The 27,992-nt window shown below is 41.9% G+C and overlaps 1 protein-coding gene and 1 non-coding gene across 3 annotated transcripts; one reads left to right on the forward strand and one right to left on the reverse strand.

The window, feature by feature from the left end:
* Rbbp5 (RB binding protein 5, histone lysine methyltransferase complex subunit) lies at positions 1 to 27,208 on the forward strand. Of its 2 annotated transcripts, none has more exons than XM_042681329.1 (14): positions 1 to 119; positions 5,748 to 5,773; positions 7,200 to 7,372; positions 9,464 to 9,604; positions 11,549 to 11,711; positions 13,138 to 13,247; positions 15,202 to 15,321; positions 15,410 to 15,563; positions 15,661 to 15,732; positions 16,212 to 16,329; positions 17,624 to 17,693; positions 18,057 to 18,286; positions 19,917 to 20,108; positions 25,146 to 27,208. In XM_042681329.1, exons 1-14 carry the CDS (start codon positions 101 to 103, stop codon positions 25,172 to 25,174), a joined length of 1,617 nt encoding a protein of 538 aa, XP_042537263.1. In that variant the 5' UTR covers positions 1 to 100; the 3' UTR covers positions 25,175 to 27,208. The 2 variants fall into 2 exon arrangements, with proteins under 2 accessions (XP_042537263.1, XP_042537264.1); XM_042681330.1 differs by having other exon boundaries at positions 19,917 to 19,994.
* LOC122109795 lies at positions 10,491 to 10,597 on the reverse strand. The gene has a single exon (XR_006147760.1). It is a non-coding gene; the product is annotated as a U6 spliceosomal RNA (small nuclear RNA).
* Positions 27,209 to 27,992: the final 784 nt, after the last annotated feature.

Here is a 27,992-nt window from a genome sequence, read left to right on the forward strand (position 1 = left end):
CCCCACTTCGGCGCGGGGCTTCGAGGCGGGCCGGCGGGCGGGCGGGCGGGGGCGGAGGAGTTCTGCCGGAGCGGGGACCGGGCGGCCCGAGTCCGCAGGGATGAACCTCGAATTGCTGGGTGAGTAGGGGAAGGGGTCCGGCGGCGGGGCCCGGCCGCCGCCTCGGGGTGCGGCTCCAGGCTGCTGCGGGCGTTCGGGCTGTGGAGTTGCAGCCGCCGGAGGAAAACCAGCATGTGCGCGGGCAGAACGCGTCTCCTCCCCCGAGCCGCGCTCAGATCCCAAGTGGGGTAGCGCCGAGACACACGGCACTTGTCTGGGGCCGCCTGAGTCGCAGGGACCGAAGGAGTTCGGAGCAGGGTGGGCCGGAGGTGTTGGAGACGCCAAGGCCTGAGCTGAAGCCTTGACATGGGACTGGGTTCCTGGACAGGTTTTGTGAGGACACGAGACGTTTAAGGATAGTTTCCAGTAGAAACCCTCCCCTCCCCTTCCCCATTGAACAGATTTTGGGGGAAAAAAGTTTCAGATGGTCAGGACCGGGCTCTAGGCCAGAAAGTGGAGTAGTTAACACTGAATGCAGTTGTCTCTTCTTCCACCAGGGAGGGATGCGTGTGAAGCACTAACGTGTAGTTGCAGAGACATGTGCTTTTAGTCACCTTTTCGTGAAGTAATTTCCTCCCCTACCCCTTATCCAAGTTGACCCTGTCTTCTGAGTTTTCATTAGTTAATGCTTACTATGATAGCTTAGGGATGTCTGAGGTTTTCGGGAACTCCATGCCCGACTTACCGTTTTTAGTCATTAGCTTTCTTTTTTAAAAAGAAAGACTCGCAGAAGGTGTGCTGACTATCCAAAAGGCTACAAAGAACTTTTAAGAAATAGTCTTACCCAGGCAAAAGCGGCTCATGCCTAGAATCCTAGCTACTTAGGAGGATGAGATCTGGTGATTGTGGTTCAAAGCCAGACCTGGCAGAAAAGTCAGACTCTCCAATTACCCAGCAAAAAGCCAGAAGTGGAGCTGTGGTTCAAGTGGTAGAGCAACCAGCCTTGAACAAAAAAGTTCTGTGACAGTGCCCAGGCCTTGAGTTCAAACCCCAGTAGGGAGACTGGGGGGAGGGAGGAGAAAAAAAGAAATGCTGTCTTTAAAGAGCTTCTTGTTAAGCAGGGACTTTAAGGTGATTATGTAAGCAACCTGAATACATTGCAAAATATAGCCTTGTTAAGAGTCATTGCCAGGTGCTGACAGTATTTAGAGGAAGAAGAGGGGGATCGGGCAAGGCAGTCAGGAACCGCCCCCCCAACTGGTGAGTGGGGGAGTTGGAGGCTGTGTGTGTTTGTGTGTGTGGTTTTTTGCCTATGCAGGCATGTATGCTGAGGATTGAACCAGGTGTTGGAGACCTAAATAGGTATCTAAAGTTGACAAAATACTGACAGAAAATGTGAAGACATGTGAAGGAATGTTCACTAGGAATATGTTTGAATTGAGACAACAGTGAGAAAAGACACAAAGAATTTTCTTCTTGGCCAGAATGTGGGCACTGTGATACAGAAAAGACCATGAGATGGGTTTGGTTTTATAGAGACTTGAATACCAAGCTGGAAAGGTTGCCTTTTAAGGAAGGTAAGGGTAGATTGTAGTATTAACCTAGTAAGAAACTCAGTTGGAGCACTGATTTATAATGTTTATGTGTGGTTGGTTCTTGGAGGGCTATAAAACCAGTTTGGAGGGCTACAGAGATGAGTGATAAGGAATGTCTGAGGTAGGAAATGGAAAGAAAACACATCAAGACAGTTTTGACACAAGCCAAAATTTTCTTGCATGTAAGAAGTGAAAAATGGTAGGCACAAATAATAGTCCTGTTGATAAAATAGAAGGAATTGGAAAGACAGCTTGGGCATGTTGAGTGGCTGAGCTCAGGTGATATAGGTTTAGTGAGATCCATTGTACAGGTGGACTAGTTGAAACCTTGTTAGTAGCTGATAGGACCAAGGGAGGATGTAGGAGGGGCAGAAAAGTGCCCAAGACAGAATCTTGGATAATTTGCTTTATTTAGGGGGAAAGAAGATGAATAAATGATTGTAAATCAGCTAGCAACCATCTAGTACTTAACTATGGATTAGGGACATTTTCAAGTGCTTTTTGAATGTTTTTTTTTTTTTTTTCTGGTCGAGTGGAAGAGAATGCAGGCTAGTGTGATGCCAGCCCATTGGGGAGCAGGGGGGCGGGGAGCAGAGGGCTGCTCTAATCAGTCCTTGGGAAGCTTTGAGAGACAAAATATTGGCAGGGAAACTTTTATTTTTTATTAAAAAAAAAAGGATGGAGGAAAGGTGATACACTAGTCCTTTGAAAGATACATCAGAGTCACATAAAAGATTTTTCTTAAATGATCGAAGATTCATGAGGGTGAAAGTTAGGAATATTTAGCATTGGAATCTTAGACAAAAACGATCTCAGTTTGGATAAATAATTTCTGTAGAAATGTCTGAGTTGTAAAGTGAGAAAGTTAGTGATTTCACAGAGAGAGGAGAAGGGTAAAAAGAGGAGAGGAGAGAAGGGGGAGAGGAGAAACGAACAAAGAGTTGGGCCAGATCAAGAAAATGAATTGATCGTGTGTTGTTAAAGTGTCTCGTAGGCAGGATGCTCATTTTACTTCAACAACCACTTTTTGAGTTGTTTTTCTATCAGGTTGAACACTTTGGAGGCACAAAAGTTAAAAAGAGGGACTGGGAAGGAGGCTCAGTGGTAGAGCGCTTGCCTTGCATGCCAGAGGCCCTGCGTTCGATTTCTCAGCACCACATAAGCAAAAAGAAAAAAGCCGGAAGTGGCGCTGTGGCTCAAGTGGTAGAGTGCTAGCCTTGAGCTGAAGAGCTGAGGGACAGGGCCCAGGCCCAGAGTTCAGACCCCACGACCAGACACCCCCCCCCCCCAAAAAAAAGAAAAAGTTAAAAAGACCCTTCCCACCCCACTCTCCCATCTTAGACCTGTATGCTGCGCTGGTTGCGCCCACCTCAGCTCATTACAGCTTTTCTTGTTCATTTTTACTGCATCTCATAGTAACAAATACATTCTTTATCACAACCCACTATATAAACGTGTACATGTAACTTGACCTTTCAAGATTATATGTAATCCTTGTGCTCTATTCTAATCTATTAAAAAAAACTTGTTGCAACTAGTTACATTGATTTATCCATTTATAGGGAGTTGAGTCCCTACCATTTGAAAAATATTAATGTATGATAACTGTCTATATCCAGGATAAAAAGCAGACGTAGGAAAAGAGGCAAACATGACTGGATAATACGGAATCATAATAAAATAATACTTTGCAAAATCTAGAAGAAAGTAGGAAATTTTGTACTATTGGTGTGATTGGCTATAGAATTTGGGGAAAATGGAAGTGCCACTTAACCTAGTAAAGGGCTGGAATTGCAGCTAAGTGGTAGAGTGCATCCATCCCTAGCGTGGTAAGACCTGTGACTCTTGTACCAGACAACCAGATAAATAATCTTTCATGCTTTAATTTCCTATTGTTATTATTTGTTAATTTTTTAAAACGGTACTGAGGCTTGAATTTGAGGTTCTGGGCTCTTGCTTGCCTTTGTGTTCAAGGTTGACACTCCACTACCTGAGCTATATCTCCACTTTTAGCTTTTTACTGGTTATTCAGAGACAAGAACCTGGAACATTTGTCTGCTCAGGCTGCCTGTGAACTTTGATCCACACATGTGAGCCTCCTAAGTAACTAGGACTGTAGGTATGAACCACCTGTGCTTGGCTTTATGTTGGTTTTTATAAAGGAAAGAATGTAATAAAACTTTTGCAAACTTAAAGCAGTAGATTTTTGTGTGTGTGTGCCAGTACTGGGGCTTGAATTCAGAGCCTGGGTGTTGTCCCTGAGCTTTTTCACTCAAGACTAGCTCACTGCCACTTGATGAAACTCCTTATAAGTAGGGATGGTATTACTATATATGATAGCTCAAAGTGCTTATTACTGGTGTACAAATACCAGGAAATGCATTGTGGATGTCTGTACCAAAGTGTATAAGAGATAAACCTAGAGAATTGTTCAGTGAACTGCCAAATTATGTTAAAACCTAAATGTTAGGCATAGTACTTCACCTATTGTAGGTATACATTCTGGGATCACTATTCCTAAAACCCTGCAGTACTGTTTTCCTGTGCACACGTGCTTCTGTGATAATGGTGCTGAGGCTTACACCTATAATCCTAGCTCCTGAGGAGGCTGAGATCTGAGGATCATGGTTCATAGCCAGCCTGGGCAGGAAAGTCTGAAAATCTTCTCCAATTAACCACTAAATAACAGAAGTGGAGTGGTGGTTTAAGTGGTAGAGCACTAGCTTTGAGCAAAAAAAGTTCAGATATAGCATCAGACCCTGAGTTCAGGACCCAGGACGGGCACCAAAAAAACCCCCAGAACCAAGAAACGACAACAAAACCCTTTCAGAGAGTATTTGGGATGAAGATAATGTGACTGGTTTGATTCTTGCCTTCCCTTGTAATTCGTTTTAGTAAATACAGAAATAAATTGTGAAATGTTCACAAAATGATGGGGAAAGACTTGCTAGAACTTACCTACCTATATCAGCATGTCTGAAACATTTTGATTCTAGGGTCCCTTGCTTTACACTTTTAAGAAGTTGAAGAGTCCCAAAGATGCTTTTGTTTATATGAAATGTATCCACTGATACTTGTTAATTTAGAAATTAAAATGTGTTTTTAAAGCATATTATTAAAAAATCATTATAAATGCATTAGAATTTGGTATGAAATATGTATGTATATATAGCTGGTCTTGGGGCTTGAACTCAGGACCTGGGCATTGTCCCTAAATATTTTCTTTGCCCAAGGCTAGCTAGTGCTCTACCACTTCTCGCATTTTGAAGATGAAAGTCTTAAGGACTTTCCAGCTCAGGTTGTCATCGACATTATTCAAGATCATGGCTTTCTTGAATAGTCAGGGTTACAGGTGTGAGCCATTGTCATCTGGAGAATATTTGGTTCATAAAAATATCTTTAATTAAAAATATTTTTAAAAAGTCTTTAAAACCTATAATACCAGCCACTTAGGAGGCTGAGATCTAGAGGATTGAAGTTCAAAGGTAGTCCAGGCAGAAAAGTCTGCAAGACTCCATTGCCAATTAAGCAGCAAAATCCAAGACTAGAGGCATGGCTTAAGTGGCAGAGTACCAGCTGTGTGAGCAAAAAAGCCGAGTGACCATGATACTCAGTAGACACTATTGAAAATGACCTATGCAACTTGTGGGCAGGATGGATGGGGAGGGGGGGGAATGGGGAAAGTCCAAAGAGAAATGTATTCATTACCTGACTTGTGGAATGGCAGCCCTTGTGTGTATCACCTTAATGATAACAATTTTTTTAAAGTCCAAATGAGAGCGCAAGGCCTCAAGCTCAAGCCCCAGAAGCAGTGCTCCCCCCACGGGTTGATGTTTCACCAGATGAAAGCTGGCTGGATTGTCATATATCTGCGTCCATATTTATTTTGTTGCAATATCACAGGTCATATATCTATCTTCAGGAGAATTCATGTACTACATAGTTACAAAATAAGAGTAAACTGGCAAATACCCTTTTGTGTGTGATATTGGACATAGGTGTGACTTCACGCTTAAAAGGGCATCAGTTCCCTGTCAAGGCAGGGAACTGTTGGTGCTGTTGGTAAGCTGGTGTGGCTAATGTGTTCCTTACGCTCTCTTTGCTTCCTTGCAGAGTCCTTTGGACAGAACTATCCAGAGGTAAGAGTCATTTGGTCATTATGGAACATGGTGACTACATAGTAATTATGTTTGATGAAAAGAAACATTAAGTGATTTGGCATATAGTTTGTTGTAATTAAAAAATGAAGTGTCTAACTTAGAGCAAGGAGAAATAGGCGGTACTGATTGGAGATCTTAAGTAAAAAATTACAATTTTAGGGGCTGGGAATGTGGCTTAGTGTTAAAGTGCTTGCCTAGCATGCATGAAGCACTGAGTTTGATTCCTCAGTACCACATAGAAAAAGCCAGAAGTAGTGATGTGGCTCGAGTGGTAGAATGCTAACCTTGAGCAAAAGAAGCGCAGGGACAGTGCTCAGGCCCTGAGTTCAAGTCCCAGGACTGGGGGAAAAATTACAATTTAATATGTTTTTCATAAGTAATAATATCAATTGTTGCATAGGTTTTTTTGTGTGTGTGTGGTTTTTCAGATTTTAATCATTGCTTTTGCTCCTACTGACAGTGTGAAGTGTGTTTTTTTTTTTAAACTCTGGCATAAGTTTCAGTACAATAATTGTTACTTTCAGAGGCTTGATACCGATGTAAAATCCGATGTAAAATAATGTATTTAATTTCCCCATTGTTACACACCTGGTAAATTAAATTATTTCATTTGGAATGAATTCCTGGAACACTGATTACTAAGTAAGTGTGACTATTTTCAGGATGTTGGTTATGCTTTTTCCATTTGGCTTCTAGAAAGTTTGTACAGTTACAGTGGTAATGTAAGGGATTGACCACATCTGATTCCAAAATTAGTGTTTAACTTTTGTGAATATTTCTTCATTTTAATTAATTTAGAAAGTATTAACGACTATGCAGAGATTATTTCAGCATGTGTTGCAACTTAAATTCATGACATAAGTGATAGGGAACACGTGTGCGTGCGTGTGTCCGAGCCCGCGCTGGGGCTTGAATTCAGGGCCTGAGCACTGTCTCTGAAGCTTTTGTGCTCAAGACTAGTGCTCTACCACTTGAGCCACAGCTCCACTTCTGGCTTTGTTGGAGATAAGAATCTCACAGATTTTCCTTCTTGGGCTGGTTTTGAACTACAATCCTCAGATCTCAGCCTCCTGAGTAGCTAGGATTACAGGTGTGAACCACTGGTTCCCAGGATAGGGAACCTTTAAGAAACGGTTTAGAAGCCAGGTGCAAATGGCTCATGTCTAGTACTAGTTACTCAGGAGCCTGCTATCTGACAATTGTGGTTCAAAGCCAGCCTGGGCAGGAAAGTCCCTGAGACTCATATCTCCAATTATCCAGCAAAAAAGCTGGAAGTGGAGCCTTTAGCAAAAAAGTTCAGGGATAGCAACCAGTCTCCTGAGTTTAAGCCCCAGTAATGGCGCTTAAAAGAATTTTCGTACATGGCCATTTTTGTGTGTACTTGCTTGTCTGCTTTGGTTTTTAGGAAGCGGATGGAACTTTGGATTGTATCAGCATGGCCCTGACTTGCACCTTTAACAGGTGGGGCACCCTCCTTGCTGTTGGCTGCAATGATGGCCGCATTGTCATCTGGGATTTCTTGACCAGAGGCATTGCGAAAATAATAAGTGCACACATCCATCCAGTCTGTTCATTATGGTAAGAATTTTTTATTTTATTTGTGGTGAACCCAGGGTCTTGCACATGCCTGACAAGCCCTCTGTTACTGCGGTGCAAATGGCCCAGAACAAGAACATTTAAATTAATATGTTAAATGTAAGTTGAAAAAGAAATGAGTGGTAACTATATTTGCTAAGCTCTACATAGATTTTTTTTTTTGGGTTGGTCGTGGGGCTTGAACTCTGGGCTTGGGCGCTATCCCTCAGCTCTTCAGCTCAAGGTGAGCACTGTACCACTTGAGCCACAGCCCCACTTCTGGTTTTCTAGTGGTTTATTGGAGATAAGAGCCTCACGGACTTTCCTTGCCCGGGCTGGTTTTGAACCATGATCCTCAGATCATAGCCTCCCGAGTAGCTAGGATTACAGGTGTGAGCCACCGGCACCTGGCTTCTATATAGATATTTTAATAGTGATTTAAGTATTTAGCCATTAATCATGCAGTTTCTCATACAGGTCCTAGAATCACCTTTGGGGAAAAATTTGTTGTAATATGGACTTATATCAGGTCCTGTCTAGAACATTTCAGTCCTGCAAGGACCTCTTTTCAGATTGCAGCTTATAGTATAACTGTAGTGTTTACCTTTCATTTAGAATGAAGTCCTGGTTAGGAGGAGAACTTGGAGTCATCTAGCCCAAGGGCTGGAATCCCAGTTGAAGGGCTGGAATCCCAGCCACTGTAGCAATCACAAGCATGCCCCTATTCCTTCACTGGAATAAAGTTTTCTATCAAATATGTTGATTTTTTTTTTCTTTTTCTTTGTCGGTTGTGGGGCTTGAACTCTGGGCCTGGGCACTGTCCCTCAAGTCTTCAGCTCAAGGCGAGTGCTCTACCACTTGAGCCACAGTGTTGCTTCAGGTTTTCTGAGTGGTTTATGGAGATAAGTGTCTCATAGGCTTTTCTGCTTAAGCTGGCTTTGAACCGCGATCCTCAGATCTCAGCCTCCTGAGTAGCTAGAATTATAGGCGTGAGCCACCAGCACCCAGCTTTTTTTTTTTTTTTTTTGCTTTTTCTTGTGCTAGTCTTGGGGCTTAAACTCAGGGCCTAGGTGTATTCCTTGAGCTTTTCTGTTAAAGGCTGGTGCTGTGCCACTTGGCCACAGTTCTGACTTTTTTTCTGGCTAATTGGAGATAAGAGTCTCATAGGCTCCTCCTGGACCTGGCATCAAGCCAGGATCCTCAGATCTCAGCCTCCTGAGTCACTAGAATTACAGGCGTGAGCCACTGGCACCTGGCTAATGTGGAGACTTTTTAAAGATGTTTGTGTTTCTTGTTTCACCAGGCCACTTGAAGGATTCTTTTGAGGTAACATTAGATATAAAAAAAATACTATGGCTAGCCAGTCGCTAGTGCCTCACACCTATAATCCTAGCTACTCAGGAGGCTGAGATCTGAGGATCACAGTTTGAAGCCAGCCTATGTAGGAAAACTGTAAACTATAAATAGATAAATCCTGGCTTAAGCTGTGGCTTAAGTGGTAGAGCTCTAGTCTTGTGCAGAAAACCTCAGAGACAACTCCTAGGCCCTGAGTTCAAGCACCAGGACTGGCATCAAAACAGAAATATCATGGCCAGGCAGAGTGTTTTTTATCTTCATTCAATAATTGTATGGCAGGCAGAGATCTAGAAGACTACAGTACAAGGCTAGCCTGGGCAAAAAAGTGAGATACCCATCACAACAAAACAAGCCATGTGTAGTGCAACCCTACTGCAGTCTCAGCAATGTAGAAGGCATGGTAGGAGATCATGGTCAAAGGCTGGCCTGGTCAAAACTGTGAGACTATCCAAAAAAATAGCTAAAGTAAATAGGGCCTGAGGCATTACTTAAGTGGTATAAAAGGCCCTGGGTTTAAACCCAAAACTACCAAAAAGTAGGGCAAGGGGAGGTGGAGGGTCAATCATAAGAGCATTCTTATTAACTGCTTAGTTAAGAAAGTTTTTGTAATTTGAATAGGTTATAAAACATGTTAACTTGCACAGTTAGGACAGTTTGTGAGGCTTCCACATTTTATCCATAATAATGCTATGATATTTTTACTTCAAAAATGTACTAAATTACCCATTTTCTTCCTAGCTGGAGTCGAGATGGTCATAAGCTCGTGAGTGCTTCAACCGATAACATAGTGTCACAGTGGGATGTTCTTTCAGGCGACTGCGACCAGAGGTTTCGATTTCCTTCACCCATCTTGAAAGTCCAGTATCACCCGCGAGACCAGTATGTTTAAGATTCCTTCCCCCCGGGTGGGGTTTAGTTCTGTGTGGACAGCTTAGGTCAGGACAGTTGCAGTTTAAGACTTCAGGAGGCAAAAGCACACACAAAAAAAACTACAGAAAATAACTGTTCTTTGATGCATGCATTTTAAGGTGATTTTCATGGATTTTTGAAATTGTATATGTACTCAAAAATCAGTGATAAGACTTTGGCAAAGAGCAAAGAAAGGAATATATATATATATATGTATATATATATATGTATATGTTTTTATTTATTTTTATTTTTTGGTCAGTCCTGGGGCTTAAACTCTAGGCCTGGGCACTGTCCCTCAGCTCTTCAGCTCAAAGTGAGCTTTCTACCACTTGAGTCACAGCGCCACTTCTGGTTTGCTGGTTATTTATTGGAGATAAGAGTCTCACAGACTCTCTTGCCTGAGCTGGCTTTCAGCCTGATCCTCAGATCTCAGCCTCCTGAGTAGCTAGGATTATAGGCGTGAGCCACCAGCACCCAGCTTGAAAGGAATACATTTTAACAACTAGACCTTGACCTGGAGCTTTTTCTTCCTTGATTATTTTGATTTCTTTTGTATGAGAAAACAGTTTTTAATATTAAAACTACTCCATGAAAGAGTAATCCACCCTGCATTGTCCACACATAGCATTTTCATTTCTCAGAGGTCTCTTATAGTCAACTCTTTAAATGGAAAACTTGGGTTAAATAATGCCCCATAGCTCAGTCCATATTTGATATACTTGAATACACGTTTTTGTTGATAGTGGTATGGGTCTTGAACTCAGGGCCTGGGCACTCTCCCTGAGCTTTCTTGCTCAAGACTAGGTTTCTACTACCTGAACTATAGTGCCATTTCTAGTTTTCTTTTAAAAAAAAAAATATGGACCGCTTCACGAATTTGTGTGTCATCCTTGTGCAGGGGCCATGCTAATCTTCTCTGTATCGTTCCAATTTTAGTATATGTGCTGCCGAAGCGAGCACACCATTTCTAGTTTTCTGGTGGTTAATTGGAGATCAGAGTCTCATGCACTTTCCTGCCTGGACTGGCTTTGAACTGTGATGCTGAGATCTCAGCCTCCTGATTAGCTAGGATTACAGCAAATTAGGATTACGGGCGTGAGCCACCAGCACCTGGCTTAAATAGACATTTTGTGTGTGTGTGTGTGTGTGTGTGTGTGTACATGCGTGTATACAAGTATTGGTGCTTGAACTCAAGACCTCTTGCTCTTGCTTTATCATTCAAGGCTGTTGCCATGCCTCTAGTTCTAGTTTTTGCTGGTTGATGGGTGGGAAAAGTCTCTAGGACTTTTCTGCCCAGGCTGTCTTTGAACTGTGGTCCTTAGATTTTAGCCTCTTGAGTTGCTATGATAATAGGCATGAGCTTCCAGTGTAACCTGCTAAAATATACATTAAAAATATATATTAAATAAAATAACCAGTATTTTTAAAACTTTATTTCGTATTTTGCTAATTTATCATAGCTTTTTTTTTTTTTCCAGTCCTGGGCCCTGAGCTAGGTTTGAGTGCTGACCCTGGACTCCTTTTGCTCAAGGCCAGTGCTCTACCACTTGAGCCACTTGCCTTTTTTTGTGATTTCCTGGAGATGAGAGTCTTACAGAGTTTCCTGCCTGATCTGGCTTTGAACTGTGATCCTCAGATCTCAGCCTCCTGAGTATCTAGGATTACAGGCTTGAGCCACCAGTGCCTGGCTCATAGTTTTATTTTAAATGATCAAATTTTGTCAAAATAGTATCCCATGATTTCATTCAATTTTTCCCGTTATTCAACATATAAATTTTGTGCTTTTTATGGTTTGAAATCTGCATGGCTTGGGAGAGTGAGAGTAGGGGACAGGAATTGGGGGAGAGGACAGGAAATCAAGATTGTTGATACCAAAGCAGTAGCCAATGTGCTGTTCATATTTTTAAACAGGAACAAGGTTCTCGTGTGTCCCATGAAATCTGCTCCTGTCATGTTGACCCTTTCAGATTCCAAACACGTTGTTCTGCCGGTAGACGATGACTCGGATTTGAACGTGGTGGCATCTTTTGATAGGCGAGGGGAATATATCTATACAGGAAATGCAAAAGGCAAGGTAAGCCAAGCCTGGGAGTTCTTGTGCCATGTTCACTTAAAAAAAAATTTTTTTTTGTTATTATAAAGGTGATGTACAGAGGGATTACAGTTACATAAGCCAGAAAAAGAGTACATTTCTTGTTGGCCAGTGTTACCCCAGGTTCCCTCAGTCTCTCTCTCTGTTTTTCACTCCCATCCCCACCCACAAGTTGTATAGTTTATTTTCAACATAGTGTCTAGTGTGTGCCACTGCTGTATTTGTTCACCTTTTGTCCTTCTACTTTTGTGACTTATTATTTTTAATGCCTGTTTGGGGCTTTAACTCAGGTCTTGGTGGTGTTGCAGGGTATTAGTGCTCAAGGCTACCACTTGAGCCATTGCTGCACTTCTGGCTTTTTTCTGATGCTTAACTGGAGAAAAGTCTTATTCTGCCCAGACTGGCTTCATACTTGGATCCACAGATCTCAGCATCCTGAGTAGCTAGGATTATAGGTATCAGCTACTGATGCCTGGCTTTTTTTTTTTTTTTCCCCCTTTAAACTGGGGTTTAAACTCAGGCCCGTGCTTTCGCTAGCACTCTAGAACTTGAGCCAGAGCTCCACTTCTACCTTTTTGTAAGTTCATTGGAGATAAGAGTTTCTCAGACATTCCTGCCTGGGAAGGCTTTGAACCACAATCCTCAGTTCTCAGGCTCCAGAGTAGCTCTGATTACAGATGTGAGCCATTGATGCCTGGCTGTAGCCCAGCTTTTTGCTGGTTAGTTGTAGGTAATGTTTAATGGACTTCACTGCCCAGACTGACTTTGAGCCTCAGTCCTCTGGATTCTCCTAAGGAACTAGGATTATTAGCCTGAGCCATTAGCTCCTGGCATGGACTACTTTTTTGAAATGTCTTTTATTCCTGAACTAAGTATGCCATGAGCAAATGTAGCTCATTTTTCCTTTATGCCTTAATAATAATTTTGTTCCTTAGATTTAGAATGGACAGAGGTCATTTGACCTAGAAGAAGCTAAAAGGTCTTTTATTAAATGGTAGTAATGAAAAGACATTTCAGCTGGCAGAACTGCAGCACTATGCCTATTAAGTAATAATTTCCCAGTTCCTGCTCTTAACTAATCCTTGGCAACCATCTTCTGCTTTGTCTCTATGACTTTGACTGTTGTGGGTACCTCTTATTTGTGGAATCATGTGTTCTCCCTTGCCATACTTGGGTTGCTTCTACTTCTCAGCCTTTGTGAATAATGTTAAACACCATATTTTAAGAGTGGATGCTTTAGACTCAGTCCTTAGTTTGAAGAAGTAAAAGGTAACACCAGTACTGGCATTAATAGACATGTTTGCATTGCTATTCAACCTCTGCACTATTTTAGAAAGAGGAGCCAGATCAATTACTATCAGTTATCAGGATACTTACTTAAAATTCTTTTTTTCCCTGTAAACTTTAGATTTTGGTCCTAAAAACAGATTCTCAGGATCTTGTTGCTTCCTTCAGAGTAACAACTGGGACAAGCAATACCACGGCCATTAAGTCAATTGAGTTTGCCCGGAAGGGGAGGTGAGTGTGGCCTTGTCGTCTTTGTATGTGGTGGTGTTTTTTGTTTTGGAGTTGTGTTCTCACTCATTCTAAGTGCAGGGATTACAGGCATATATCACCATATTTGGTCAGATCCTGTTCTTTTAGGAACAGGTTTTAATAATGAGTAGAATGTGAAAGAATGTTGTTGTTTTGTTGTATATTCTAATATTGTCTGAAATTGTTAGAAACACAAAGTCTGGTTCCTGATTTTATAAAATTTCCCTCATTGAACTTGAAGTTATCTCTTCTTTGTTTGATAACCAGGTCCTTTACAGAAAAGGTACTCAAGAGGCCAGTGCTTATTCCCAAAATGTCTGGGACATCCTAAGCATTGGATAGTTTTATTTCATTTTTCAAGTGGGGGTTGAGACCCCTTGCCACTAAGCTCTACCACTGAGCTAAACCCCAGCTCCTAGTATCATAAAGTTTATGTTGCAGTCAAACATGCATATATGCACTTACATAAAGCATATTTACCTATTTTTGCTTTTTGGTTTCTTTTGGTGCCAGTACTAGGACTTGAACCCAGGCCCTGGAAGCTTTCCCATTAGCTTTTTTGCTCAAGGCTGGTACTCAATGTCTTGAGCCATATTGAGCTCTATTTACACCTTTTTGGTGGTTACTCTTCTTGCTTGGGCTGGCTTTGAATCCAGTTTTCAGATCTCAGCCTCCTGAGTAGGTAGGATCACAGGTATGAGCCACAGCACTAATTCCCTATTTACCATTTAATTCCAGATACTATCTTGCTAAGTTTGTTTGTTCAGTTAGAGATAGATGTATCAACAAAAACCGGAAGAACCAGGTGTCAGTCAGCAATACCAATTATCCTATTCTGTTTAGGAACACCCATATGTACTTAGAGGACTTTCATGTTCAGGATACTCTGTGTGTGTATGTGTGTACACCTGTGCATATGCATGTGTATGTTTATGGGACTGAGGATTGATCTAGGGCCTTGTATACTATATACTAGCCAAGCACTTTACCACCAACTCAAAATACTCTGAATTAAGTACAGCACAAGGCTTGTAGAAACTGCTAAAATACTTTGTGTTTTAAACATACTTCTATGTTTTGTTATTACAGAAAAAAGTTGGGTGTTTAAAAATGACATGCTTAGTGGCTCATGCCTGTAGTCTTAGCTGCTCAGGAGGCTAAGATCTGAGGATCATGGTCCAGAGGTAGTCAGTGAGACTTTTATCTCTAATTAACTACCAAAAAGCCAGAAGTAGAGCAGTGGCTGAAGTGGTAGAGTACTAGTCTTGAGCTAAAGAAGCTCATGACAGCACCTAGGCCTTGAGTTTAAGCTCAGGGACAGACATACACAAAAAAATAATGACCTGTTTAGTTTATTAACTCATTAAGAACATACTATATTCTAAACAGGCCAGAGACATGAATTATTAATGTACATTGAATATAGGCTTGTGAATTTAGTAAGCTCGCGTCAGTTTAGAAATCTTGGGTCTCGGGCTGGGAAAGTGGCTCAGTGGTAGAGCACTTGCCTCGCATGCGTGAGACCCTGGGTTCGATTCCTCAGTACCACATAAGCAAAAAGAAAAAAGCTGGAAGTGGTGCTGTGGCTCAAGTGGTAGAGCGCTAGCCTTGAGCTGAAGAGCTGAGGGACAGCGCCAATGCTGAGAGTTCAGGCCCCATGACCAGACCCTCCCCCCCCCCCCCCCCCCCCACCAAAAAAAAAGAAATCTTGGGTCTCAGTTAAGTACTGATAGCTTAGATATGCTGGATTCAGAGTATATAGGAAGAATAAAAAAATTCTCACTGCTTTTGCTTTAGAAGTTGACAGAAGTTTTTAAGTATTCTAGTCTTAGATTTTTACTTGGTTTCTCCTTAGTGAATATACTATTTATGTTACCATTCTAATAAAATGATAGTAGTAGAAATTGTTAACAGGATATTCTTCTCCTTTCTGTAGTTGCTTTTTAATTAACACAGCTGACCGGATTATTAGAGTTTATGACGGCAGAGAAATCTTAACCTGTGGAAGAGATGGAGAGCCTGAACCCATGCAGAAATTGCAGGACTTGGTGAATAGGTGTGTATGGTAGTCCGCACGTGTGTGTGGTAGTTCTTCCCTTGGCCTCAAGTTCCAGTTCCCTTTGGGGACTTTCTTTGTCCTTTAGGACCCCATGGAAGAAATGTTGCTTCTCTGGGGATGGAGAGTACATAGTGGCAGGCTCTGCCCGACAGCACGCCCTCTACATCTGGGAGAAGAGCATTGGCAACCTGGTGAAGATTCTCCATGGGACAAGGGGAGAACTCCTTCTGGATGTAGCTGTGAGTGGAGCATGCCATCTCGCTTGTCATCTGTATAGCCCAGAACATCTTCAGTCTGTTCGAATAACTCATTTTTCTTTGCCTCATTAAATTTTAGTGGCATCCCGTCCGACCTATCATAGCATCCATCTCTAGTGGAGTGGTGTCCATCTGGGCCCAAAATCAAGTAGTAAGTATTCCTCTGGTTGATTTGCTTTGAAACTCGATACTCATTTTAGTCAAAGAACTTTATATTATAAGCTCAAGACTACCTAAATTACTTTCTTTGCATGTGATGCTTACAGACAAAGTAGATTAAGTTCATTGTATCTAGTTCTACTTCATTTTGGTGAGAAGTTCTTATTTTCAATTCAAGTTATTTTATGTCTTGGTTTTACTTTGGACAATTTTAAGCTTTAATTTATTCATTGTAGTCATAAGAATTTAACATTTTACTTCAAAATTGTATCTTAAAGAAGGCAGGCAATATCAATTAACTTGAAACCATTTGGGTAGAATATACTTTAAGGTGGCAAACCTTACACACCTACTTTTTACTCTTATCTCCACGTTCAAACAGAACTCAGCATATTACGCACATTTTTCACTTGTCAGTGTCTAGTTACTGCTTTCTCATATGGTGAACTAGTGTTTTTTGTTGTGGTGTAGGAAAATTGGAGTGCATTTGCACCAGATTTCAAAGAGCTGGATGAAAATGTCGAATATGAAGAAAGAGAATCAGAGTTTGACATTGAAGATGAAGATAAGAGTGAACCTGAGCAGACAGGTAATAATTCTCAGTACAGATAGGACTGCCAGAAGGAGGAGCGATTGCTTTACTTAATCTTAATTTCTTTCAGCACTTTCAGTCTCAATTTATATAGCATTACTGGGCCCAAGCAGCTCTCTTGACTTCTCCCTCTAGGTGATTAAGTGACATTGCGCAGCAGCACCCATAGTGGGGCTGAGTACTCAGCTGTTCTTTCCTTTGTTAGTAAGAGAAAGGTCAGGAGCATGGGCTGTGGACTCAGACCCCTTTGCAGAATACTTCCTCTATAAAATAGTGCAATAGTAGTATTTGTTCTGTCCTTTAGGATTATAGGGAATAAATGTTCAAGTAAAGGACTTAATATATATCTAGCCCATAATAAACACTCAAATGTCATTTTCTAATATGATTATAACTATGTTCATTGTTACTGTTATCTTCTGGACTTCTATATAAGTCTTTTTTTGTGAGAAAGTGGGTATCTTGAATTCTGGGCTTTTGCTAAAGGCTAGCACTCTTTATCACCTAGAGCTACACTATTTTTGTTTAGTTAACTGGAAATAAGAATCTCACAGACTTTTCTGCCTGGGCTGGCTTTGAACCTCCATTCTGAGATCTCAGCTTCCTGAGTAGCAAGATTACAAACATGAACCAGCAGCACCCACTTTTATAGATAGGACTTCTTGAAGATAGAGATTAGCCATTTTATATGCTTCATGGTGTATGGCACAGGCTTTTACACGTGGTGGGACTGGTGAGTGGACATACTCGTTGTGCTCTGTTGGCACTACGATAACGCCACATGGCAGGGGTTCCTGGGCTACTTCTGGAACAGGACCCCGGGGGTGGGATTGAGGTTGGCGTTTGCAAGGGGCTTTTCCTCACTCATACGGCACACTGGCATGCCTCCTGTGCACTCCGTTCTTTTCACCAAGGGATACAGAGTGCGCTGGGTAGTTCTAGCAGCCTTCTCAGACTTTCACATAAATTTTCCATCCTTCCTGTCCCCAAGCACGTTGCACATACCTTCACTGCACTTATTGTAGTAAAGTCAGATGAACACTTTGTGTCTGTTTTCCCAGGAAAACTTCAGTTTTTACTAAAGAACTGTTCCCAGCTTTCTTGGTCATTGGTCATTGCTATTTCCTGTGCCTAGCCTCTGGTGAAAATTCGGCCCTTCTTTGCTAGATGATTAAGCAAATGAACTTTTTTGTTTTCTTCCCTGGTAGCTCCTGGTTTGTAGTTGGGAAGATCATGAAGCTGTAAGTAAAAAGCAATTTTCTACCTCTGAGACTTCTCCTGTGTATTACAGGAGCCGATGCCGCAGAGGATGAGGAAGTCGATGTCACCAGTGTGGATCCCATCGCTGCCTTCTGCAGCAGGTGAGCTGCCAAGAAGGCAAGGTGCATTTGTGCTGTTGCTCCTGTTTCTGCTGGGGTACTGCTTGGTCCCCTGCAGTCCCATCTTGAGTGTGGAGAGAAAGAACTCCTTTGGTGTATAGGAACTGAAATGCAGTCTTTGTCCTATAGTCCTGCTTTCCTGGCCCTTCTCCCCGATACAGAACTTTAAAAAATGGAGGTCATTTATTCAGTTTCTGATTACTTGTTCTGATTTCCTTATTTGTCTTGGCATTCTTGATCCATACCCGTTGTGTGCACTTAACATAGGTGTTAGAGTAAGGGCTCGTGGTTTAAGCAACTGTCTCCTCTTTTTTCCAATCCCTTGTCTGATCCTGTCCCAAATAGTGATGAAGAGCTGGAAGATTCAAAGGCTCTGTTGTATTTACCCATTGCCCCTGAGGTAGAAGACCCAGAAGAAAATCCTTACGGCCCCCCACCAGACGCAGTGCAAACCACCCTGCTGGACGAAGGGGCTAATTCAGAGAAGAAGCGGCAGTCCTCAGCCGATGGCTCCCAGCCACCCAAGAAGAAACCTAAAACTACCAATATAGAGCTGCAAGGAGTACCCAATGATGGTAAGGGCCACCTCCACGGGCACTCTCCAGCACAAACTGGCAGTTTCCTGCTTGAGTGACTTTTGCCTTAAGGGAATTTCCCCACAAGTCTTTTTATAGTGCTTTACAGCCTTGTAATGACTGGGTCTGGCATGCACATGCGCACGCGCGTGTGTATGTGTGCGTGTGTGTGCGCGCGTGTGTGCGAGTGTGTGTGCACTGGTCCTGGACCTTGAACTCAGAGTCTGGGCATTGTCTCTGAGCTTTTGTTTGCTTACCACTTGAGCCACAGCTCCACTTTTTTGGGGTGATTAATTGTAGATAAGGGTCTCATGGGCTTTCCTGCCTAGGCTAGTAGTTTTGAACCACAATCCTTAGATTGCAGTCTCCTGGGTTCACTTTTAAATTGGGGAAATTATGCTCTTTAGTGCCTTGCCTGAGATGACACGTATTTGTCTCCTGACACATGGCTCAGAATTTGCCTCCTTGAACTGTTGGTTTTCTTTAATAAAAATGTTTTCCCCATAAGAATGGTTTTACTAGGTGGTGAGATACTGATCAAATGTGAGTGGTCTTTTTGGTGTTTGTTGTTGTTTTTACTAGTACTAGGCTTTGGACTCACAGTCTCAAACTTGCTTGGCTTTGCTTGTTTGACTTGGCATTCTGCCGCTTGAGCCATGTTTCCAGCCTGGCTTTTTGCTGGTTAGCTTTTTGAATTAGAGTCCTGTAGACTTTCTGCTTTTGCTGGCTTTGAGCTTGGCTTTTTCAGTAGCTAGTACTACAGGCATGAGCCACCGGTGCCTGGATCTCATTTTATTCTTTCTGCTTTTACAATGTGACTTTAATTTTTTTTTAATTAAGGTGACATACAAAGGGTTTACTGTTTTATAATTTATAATTATATAAATATACTTAAATAATAAATATATAATTTTATAATTTATAATGCTTTTGGGGGCAGTATTACCCCTTCCTTCATACTCTCCCAGTTACAGTGCAGTTTTGAAAGGTTTTATTACTACGTTTTATTACCCACGTTCTGGGGTGGGTAAAGGGGTGTGTGTTTGTGTGTGTATGTTTGTTCCTGTACCATTGGGCATCCTCCTCTCCTTTAGCAATCTACAGATCAATTAACTGTGCAACTACACATTTTCCTGATGTTTTCAGTGCATCTATTCTGTTCCAGGCACCATAGTAGTTTATATGCCACTGCTGATATTTCATTGACCCTGAAAATTGTTTTACTGTTCCTGCTTTGCAAAGGGGAAAATTTAGGCTAAGGTTATGTAACTTGCCTAGGATCCTACAGAAAGTGCTGGAGTCAGAACTCCACTCGGGTCTGTCTGGTTCCAGAGTATGTGCATATACTCATGAATGCATTCTGTTCTGCCTTGGTTTGCTGTGGTATCTTTCAGCTACTTTATCAATTTTGAGTTACCGTGGCTTTTAAGGGCCATGTATGCCCTTTGCTCTAACCTCCAAAGATACTTGATGACCATTCCCATTTTTAAAATAATGGACAAGACAGACTTTCCTGCTTGTGTAGGTGACTTGGACCACAAAAGCAGTGTTGTTTGTGCTCAGAGGTCTGGTGGGGTGCTGAGACCAGTGTTGTGAGGATCCCTTTCCATGCCTGTCTGTCCTTCTACAGAAGTCCATCCACTACTGGGTGTGAAGGGGGATGGCAAATCCAAGAAGAAGCAAGCAGGCCGGCCTAAAGGATCAAAAGGTAAAGAGAAAGATTCTCCATTTAAACCGAAACTCTACAAAGGGGACAGAGGTTTACCTCTGGAAGGACCAACGAAGGGTAAAGTGCAGGCGCCCCTCAGCCAGCCCTTGGCAGGTAAGGACACATTGGGAGCACTGTCTGGCTTGCTTTGTGGCCTTGCTTTGTTCAGCCCCTGACTTCCTTTAACTGCAGCTTTTTTTTTTTTTTTTCCTTCTCTCTTGTTTCCAGCAGCAAATAATCTCTGAATTTTAAGCAGCTAAAGACAGGCTAAATCAGAATTGGATTAATTCAGTGATTCTTAACCTTGGGTCTATAAATAGGTTTCAAGGGGCCTACATTCTCCTGATAATAAATGAAAAATATTTTATGGATATTTTTCTGGGGAAGATGCCCATAGCTTTCACCCAGTTTCTATAGAGGAATCCATGACCCCCAAGAATAAGAACCCCTGGTTTAATCCATTTCTTCAGCTGTTTTGGCTCTAAGTTTCTTTTGTTTGTTGGTATGTTTTTTCATTTCTGGTGTTTTGTTTTTTTGCTTCAAATAAAAGAGCCAAATACTCAGAAATGTAAGCTTATCTTACAGCTTCTGCTTGTTTAACTGTAGCATCTCTTCTGTCTCTTTGTTGCGTGAACTCCACCAGTGGTGGTTGTCTCTGTCTGGGGACTCTAGAAACAGTGAAGCTGTTAGTATAACTAACAGGAGGAAAAGAAGGCTTTCAGTATTTCTCCCACTGAGAACAGGAGGAGGAGAGAACCAAAAGACCAGAAGCATATAAGTATACCATGTAGTATGTTAACTCCTCAGCTTTTTCTTTTTTCTTTTAGTTTGTTTTTGTTTTAGACCTAAAGCTTTTGAAAATATCTGTTAGTTTTTTTTCACTTTTCTATGATAGAGGAATTTTTTTAATGTTCTTATTTAAGTAGTTGTACAAAAGGATTACTATTCAACACGTCAGCTTATGAGCACAAAGAATCATGATCAGTATCACCTCTTTCATTAATCTCCTCCCTTCCTCTCAACCCGACCCTTCCTTTGATGGAAGAATTTTATTGGGGAATGGGAAACTTTTTCAGTCTTCCTGTCAAAGAGGGATACTATGAACAAGATTAAATGGTCTTTTGCTTAGAAAATATCAGTCTAGATTTCATTTCTATTAAGATATTGTTGGATTTTGGAAGTACATGCACTAAAACTTTAGTTAATACATTGCTCTTAGTTTTTCTTTTTGTGGTTTATTGTGTAGACTCTAAGCAGAATTGATGAAATACCAGTAGTTGTATTTAGGTTTTAGATTCTTTTCTACAGGGAAGCTCAAGTGATCACTGTGTTAAGTATTCTACTCCAAGTTGGCTAGATTTAGATTTAGTTTTCATAGGCCAACACCATACCACGAACACCAATATTTCTTTTCCGAGTAGCAGTATTTATGATGCATCACTGACAGTCAGTTACCAGCTCCACATTCATTTCTCCTTAGGCTATGTCTGTCTGCTAATAGCTTGAACAGTCCTATGAGCCTTGCAGATCGATGACTGACTAGACATAAATAAACTCCATCCTTCCTTGGCCCATTTCTTGCACAGACTGGTGCCACTACATAAGAAGCTTGATGTGGAGGTGAAATGCATTTTCTTGGCACGGAGAGCTCAGTTGCTTTAGGGGGATTTAAAACGAGGCCAGATGTGTTCAATTAATTAAAATGCTGTCGATATAGTCTCCTAGCTTCTTGGAAGCCTGTCTGTAAGGACTGGAGGTGCAGCCAGAAGTGCTTGCCTAGCATGAGTGGGGTCCCCAACACCACCACCAAAAAAAAAATCCCAAAACTCTGTTATTAATCATGTCTTTGCATAGGAATTTTATGGTAAATGGTAAGTAAACCCCTTAATTTTTTTTAAAGCTCACCCTTTCTTCAATAACACAGTAAATTTAACTTTGACTTATAATTGATGTGGTCACTTAGCTCTATAAATGAGAGTCAAAAATATTTGTTTTTTTCAGTCCTGAAGGAATGGGTCTTATTCCCTAAAATTCTCAAATACTGAGGACATACATTTTAGTATTTATGCATCTAAACATTTCATAATCCCTTCTAGTAATAGATAGTGCTGTTATGGACCATTAAGGACATAATCCATACTCACTTGGTTAACAAGATTAGAGGAAACACTCACTTCACCAAAGGCTAATACTTGCATCTTGGAAGAGCAGGGTGCTTTATGCTTTATGTGTGTTCATTTCTTAATTATTTTTGTTAGGTGGGTCAGCCATAATGGAGGCACTTTATCTCTCACAAGGACTAACAATACCCTCTGTGGGGTGTTGGCATTTTATAATATACACAAAGCAACCGCATAGAGTACTACCACATTCCCCACCACTCCTGATTGCATGCATTATGTGCTTCCCCATGTGATCTCTTCATCCTCCTCCAATTTTCTTCTTCTTTTTTTTTTTTTGTCAGTCGTGGGTCTTGAACTCTGGGCCTGGGCACTGTCTTTGAGCTCTTCAGCTCAAGGTGAGCGCTCTACTGCTTGAACCACAGTGCCACTTCCGGTTTTCTAGTGGTTTATTGGAGATAAGAGTCTCACAGACTTTCCTGCCCTGGCTGGCTTTGAACCACAATCCTCAGATCTCAGCCTCCTTAGTAGCTAGGATTATAGGCGTGAGCCACCAGCGCCCGGCTGGAGCCAATTTTTTTGAAGGCAAGACTACAGGTATGCACCGCACATACCAGTCTAGGCAAATGACAGATGGTAATATCTGCAGCTCATAGCTACTGCAGAATCAGTTCTATAAATTTTGAGTAGCCCTACCAGAAAGCCAGTGTAGGCTATTGTGTTATAACAGGAGATTGTGTATTTCAGGGAAAGTTGGAAGGCAAGTAAACCACTGTAGAATTCCACCTGGAATGTGGAATGATAGAAAGTTGTTGGCCCTCAGCTCATCAGTGTCCAGTAGCAACAGGGCCACATCCATGAAGATGCACTGTATTGAGGGAGGATGCACCCATTGACGCTTGGTGAAGGTGACCCTGAGTTAGGGACTGTCCAGGGACTATCTTATCAATGTCTGTTCCTCACTACCTTGAATGCTCTCCAGTGGACAGGACTCAAGCCAGAAGTTTGAGATATGAGCAGAACCTGTAGTGTATTTATTGCCTCCTGAGCAGCAAATGCCATCTGTAACAAAGTGCCCAGAGGTGTGGTTTGTCATATACATCATCCAAAGGCCTCAGATGGTGGCATGAAGTACTGATGTGCACCCACCTGGGTGTGTTACAGAAGTATAGACCAAAGCCAGAAAGTACTGTGTGAGGGGGTGGGTAAGGTTTGCCATGCCAATTTCCCTGCTCTGGGCTGCTGTGCAATACTGCTACTCCCTGGTGCTACCACCACCTTGCACTTTGAGCCACCTGTAGGTCACTTACTGAATTATTGGTTGTTTTAAATACTTTGTATGAGCTAAGTGTTCCCTCCCTCCCTGCCACTCCTTTCTTTCTTGGCAGTTCTTGATGACTGATTTATGAATTCCTGCAAAGTCAGTTGAATGTTCTTGTCATTCTGTGTGATCTTACTCTTTGTGTGCTGACGAAGCTGGGGTTTGGACATCCTGATGGAGTATTTTCTTAGGCAACTCTAGTTTGAGGGGACCACACATACTGTTGATCTTAAACTGAACTTTCCAGATTTCCTGTTTGTTGCAGCAAAGGACTTGTCTCTGTGGTGCTCTGTCTATATCTGTTACCTTGCTTTGGTTTTGATTTGTTGACTAATGTTCCCACAAGCCTGTAGTGTCTATGGGTTTTCACAAGAATGCTGATGGTGTGGAACAGGAACTGCTCACATAGTGTAAAGTGTTTGTTTTTTTCCTTTTCCTTGGGGGACAGTACAGGGTTTGAACTCAGAACTCCACACTTGCTAGGCAGGCACTCTGCCACTGAGCCACACCTTCAGCCCTTCATTGGTTGTCTTGTTTGCTACTGAGGCTGTTTATTAGTGATTAAGTTGCTTTCTACTTCATGATTTAGTCTCTTAAGTAACAATGTTGTGTTCATTTTCAAAGGTTGCAAGGAAATTGGCCAGGGCACCTATAAGAACAGTCAGGAAAACAGACTTAAAATAGCAAAGGCCTGCTATCATATTCTTCAAGTTTAAATTTGATTTTTACAAATAAATTTGATTTTTTAAAAACATTCATCTTCAGTAGAGTTTGTGTCTTGATTTAATTACACTCCATCCTTAGGCAAATATGAATATATTTTTTACTGCCAGTTTTCATTTGTACTGGAACTTTGGTGTGTGTGCTGGTCCTGGGGTTTGAACTCAGGGCCTGGATGCTGTCCCTGAGCTTTTGTGCTCAAGGCTAGGTAGTGCTCTACCACTTGAGCCACAGTCCCACTTCAGGCTTTTTTAGTAGTTAAAAATGAGGCTTATCACATTTTTACAGACAAGTTTGTTCTTTCATAATCAGGACAGTTAGTTTTCCATTATTTGCTTGCCTTCAAGCAGTCTGTTAGCCCCCATTGCAAATGCTGGCTGGATCTCTTTACCTCATTTTTCCTTTTATACTCCTAGTTACTATTTCATAGCTGCCCATTTGAGGAGGACCCCAGAAGTGGGGCAGCTTCTGTGGAATAATTAGGGATGTGGTCATTTGATTTTACTCGGTAGGATTTTGTCTGTTTGCAGAGATGCACACAGTGGTTTTCATTAGCATTCTCCTCAGGATTCTCTAAGACACAGTGGAGCCTGAATAAGGGTTTCTTGTCCAGCATCAATCATTTAGTAGATAATTAGTCTAATAAATGAAAGGTTGAAAGGTTATTTCCCTAGAATTTTCTTTATTTATTGCACTTTTTAAGTTGTCAGGTACCTAGGAGAATGGTTACTAGCATAGTAAATGTGTAGAGTGCCAGTTATTTTGTCTTTGGGACAGTATGAGAAAAATCAGGACTGGGGTGAGGGTTTGGATTTGGGCTGCTGCTTCTATAAGGAATACTTGGGAGCTGGAGTTGGCTATGACTTTTTCCTCAGAGGGGGAGTCCTTGGCTTGTGTACAACCAGTACCCAGGAGTATGTGTACCCTTCAAAACAGAGCTGGTCTAAAGTGATGCTAAAAAAATCTTTTTTGTGTGTCTAATCTCTTTAGCAGGAGGAGCGATCTCAGAACTGTTATGAAGGCTTGCCAGCTCTTCGCTCTTGCCCATGCTGCCATCAGGTGGCCTCCGGACAGTGTGTTCAGCCATTCAAGATAGACTTTAACTTAAAACCGTCTCCGCTTCCCAGCCAGGAGGTGGAAGGAGTGAAGTTTATGTTTGAATGAAGAAGTGAACTATGGAAGAAGAGCGTATGTCCCTTTCCCTTCCAAGCATAAGTCCAAATCGGCTCTCAGGAATGAGGATTCATGAAGACATCCTTTAGGAGATTTGGCTCTCTCCACCTTTAACACTTGGTTGTGGTGCTGGAAAAAGATGCCTGTGGTTTGTCCTCCAGCTATATCGCACCGGCATCGCTCACTTTGATGTGTCATTCCTGTCTCCTGTTTGCCTTCGTCCTCAGTGCATGTCCTTGAGTGACTAGTCCTTACCCTAGGAACACTTCCTTCATTTTAAAAACGTCTCCTTTCCCACGTGCCGCCTGTATTTCCATGCTGTGTACAAAGGTTGGGCAGAAAAGAAAGTGCTTGAAAAGATTTCAAATGCGCAGGAAAGGAAGGACGATACAAAGGCCTTCTTCCTGTCATAGTGCATTTTGTCCAAAAAGTTGGGCTCTAAGAGATTCAGGGTTTTTCCTTGTATTGCATGTTTTCTTCCAGTATTGGTTCAATCTCATTAATAATCATGGTTTTCGAAGATAGCTAGCTTTATCCATTTCCAGCAAAAAACAAATCATCAGTAGTTTACCTGTGCTGGCTTCCAGTGTTGGAAACAAACCAAGATGTTTCTCCACAGCTTTTTTGTGGGGGTGGGGGCACTTGTGCAGGGACTGAAGTGAAACCCCCAAAATCAAAGCAAAAGCAACTCCATTCAAAATAAAGATCAAGGGACATTATTGTATCATTGCCTGTGAAAACCTGTCCCTGTCAGCCATTTTTCCCTTCCCATAGCCATGCCCTTCTAATTTTTTAACTATGTTTTCAGTCACTTCCTTTCTGTGAAAGGTTGCTAGCTTTCCCTCCCTGCCTCCCTCCCTTCCTTTCTTCCTTCCTTCCTTCCTTTTACTGTTCTTTAAATAAAAAGCAGATCGGATGGATGTGTACATTAAGTGTTTGAAATTTTCTGAAAATCCAGTCAGGAAACCAGGTGTGGAAAGGGCTTAGTAACCTTCCTTTGAGTAGCGTTTTAAGCTGACCAGAAGTGCTTGCTTACCCTGGATCATATTTTCAAAGGGGAGTTTGAATACTACACTAATTGTGAAATCTGTCAGTTGGTGGATGCTCCTTTAGCAGCCAGACACATTGATCACCTTTCAAATTACAGGGTAGAAATCGAAGGGCACACCAGTGAGAGCTTCTTTCTCCCAGCCCATCTTTTAGAGCAACAGATAGATATTTTTTAAATTTTGAAAAAAGATTTTTTCCCCCAGAAGTAGGAGAGAGAGCTCTGCCCACGCCAGTTGCAAAATGTCTATTGTTAGTTGCCCCTGCCCCTTCCCCCAGTGCTCATTCTTGTGAATTTATGTGAGTTGGACAATGGTTGAGAGAGGGAGGTGGCACACAGGACCTGTTTTTGCCTTGCAGACATCTGTCTGCCCCAGTTCTCTGGGCTGCACACTGCAGTAGTGTGCAAACGATGATACAGAGGGTTCTGCCTTCTATCCTATGTGTGAAGCAACTCGGTCTTCTCCGTGCACGGGCCTCCTCTGTGCACGTACTACGTTGTCTGTCAGCTCCCCAGCTGACTCCTGAGGATGGGCTCAAGCCTCCATCCGCATTGCCTTTAGCAGCAACTCCTAATAATGACTTAGGATTTTAGAAGTTTTTTTCTTTTTCTTTTCTTTCTTTTTTCCTTCCTGCTCCTCTCAGCTCTCCTCGCTTGTTTGAATTTCTTGATTTGTATAAATGTATATTCTCTTTTCCCTCTTGTCATCTTTCCCCCACCCACTGTTTTTGCTTTTTAAAATGTTCTGTAGTTTTGTACAAGATGAGACTTAGCCTTGGGTATTTCTTGCTAAGCTTTAATGCTTTGTAAATAAAATTGAATGTTTATTAAATAAAAGGTGTACATGTTTGTTTCTAAACATCACTTCCAGAGCTCACCCACTTGGCTTTTATGTAACAGAAGTTATCTGGGTTGAGGTTGGATCTCTGGACAGACAGAGCTAGAAGTAGGCATTCTAGAAGTGACAAAGACACATGCCCAGAGATCTAGAAGTAGGGGGGACATTCTAGAAGTGACAAAAACACATGCTCAGAGATTCCAGCCTTCCGTAGATATTTCCTAGTCCAAATACAGTTAAAATCCTCTTCACTAGGCTTTACCCCAGATCAAATAGCTTTAAAATCCATTGAATACCTAGATGTTTCAAAAAGTCTGTTGGTCTGATTTTAACAAAGCCCTAATCTGAATGTTTACTTACTATTGTATGTGGCTGAGAGCCCATCTTTGACATCATAGCTGTTTCATAGCAACTTTGCTAACCTAAGCAATGGATGAGCTCCGTTCTGTGGGCAGAGGCAGAGAGCTGGGTAGCACCTTCCATGCCCAGGGTCCCCTTGGGAGAGGAGAGTTGTGTGTGTGTGTGGAGTGAAGCTGAGAGTGTCTCGCTCCTTGTCTTCCTGATTGTTTATTTTTGCAGTCCCTTACCTGAGCAGTCTTTACAAAGTGTTCTGAGAGAACTGTATTTTGGCATTCAAGATGACTTTCCTGAAGTAGGGAAGTCTACATTTACTCAGGAGGACATAGAATTAGAAATTCAGGAAGGGTAAGTCACGTGCTTCCCGGTCCAACGTTCATCAGCCTTTTTCTAGAAGGTTTAGGCAAATTCATAGTAAGGA

Source organism: Dipodomys spectabilis, unplaced genomic scaffold (genome assembly GCF_019054845.1).
Source record: "Dipodomys spectabilis isolate Male_0828 unplaced genomic scaffold, ASM1905484v1 ptg000069l, whole genome shotgun sequence".
Classification (NCBI taxonomy): domain Eukaryota; kingdom Metazoa; phylum Chordata; class Mammalia; order Rodentia; family Heteromyidae; genus Dipodomys; species Dipodomys spectabilis.

What these genes read in the sequence shown, in the direction of transcription:
- Rbbp5 (XM_042681329.1), top strand. An exon ending in CATCCAGTCTGTTCATTATG is followed by an intron (nt 7,373 to 9,463) that starts GTAAGAATTTTT and finishes TTTTCTTCCTAG; the next exon opens with CTGGAGTCGAGATGGTCATA. An exon ending in GAGTTTGCCCGGAAGGGGAG is followed by an intron (nt 13,248 to 15,201) that starts GTGAGTGTGGCC and finishes TCCTTTCTGTAG; the next exon opens with TTGCTTTTTAATTAACACAG.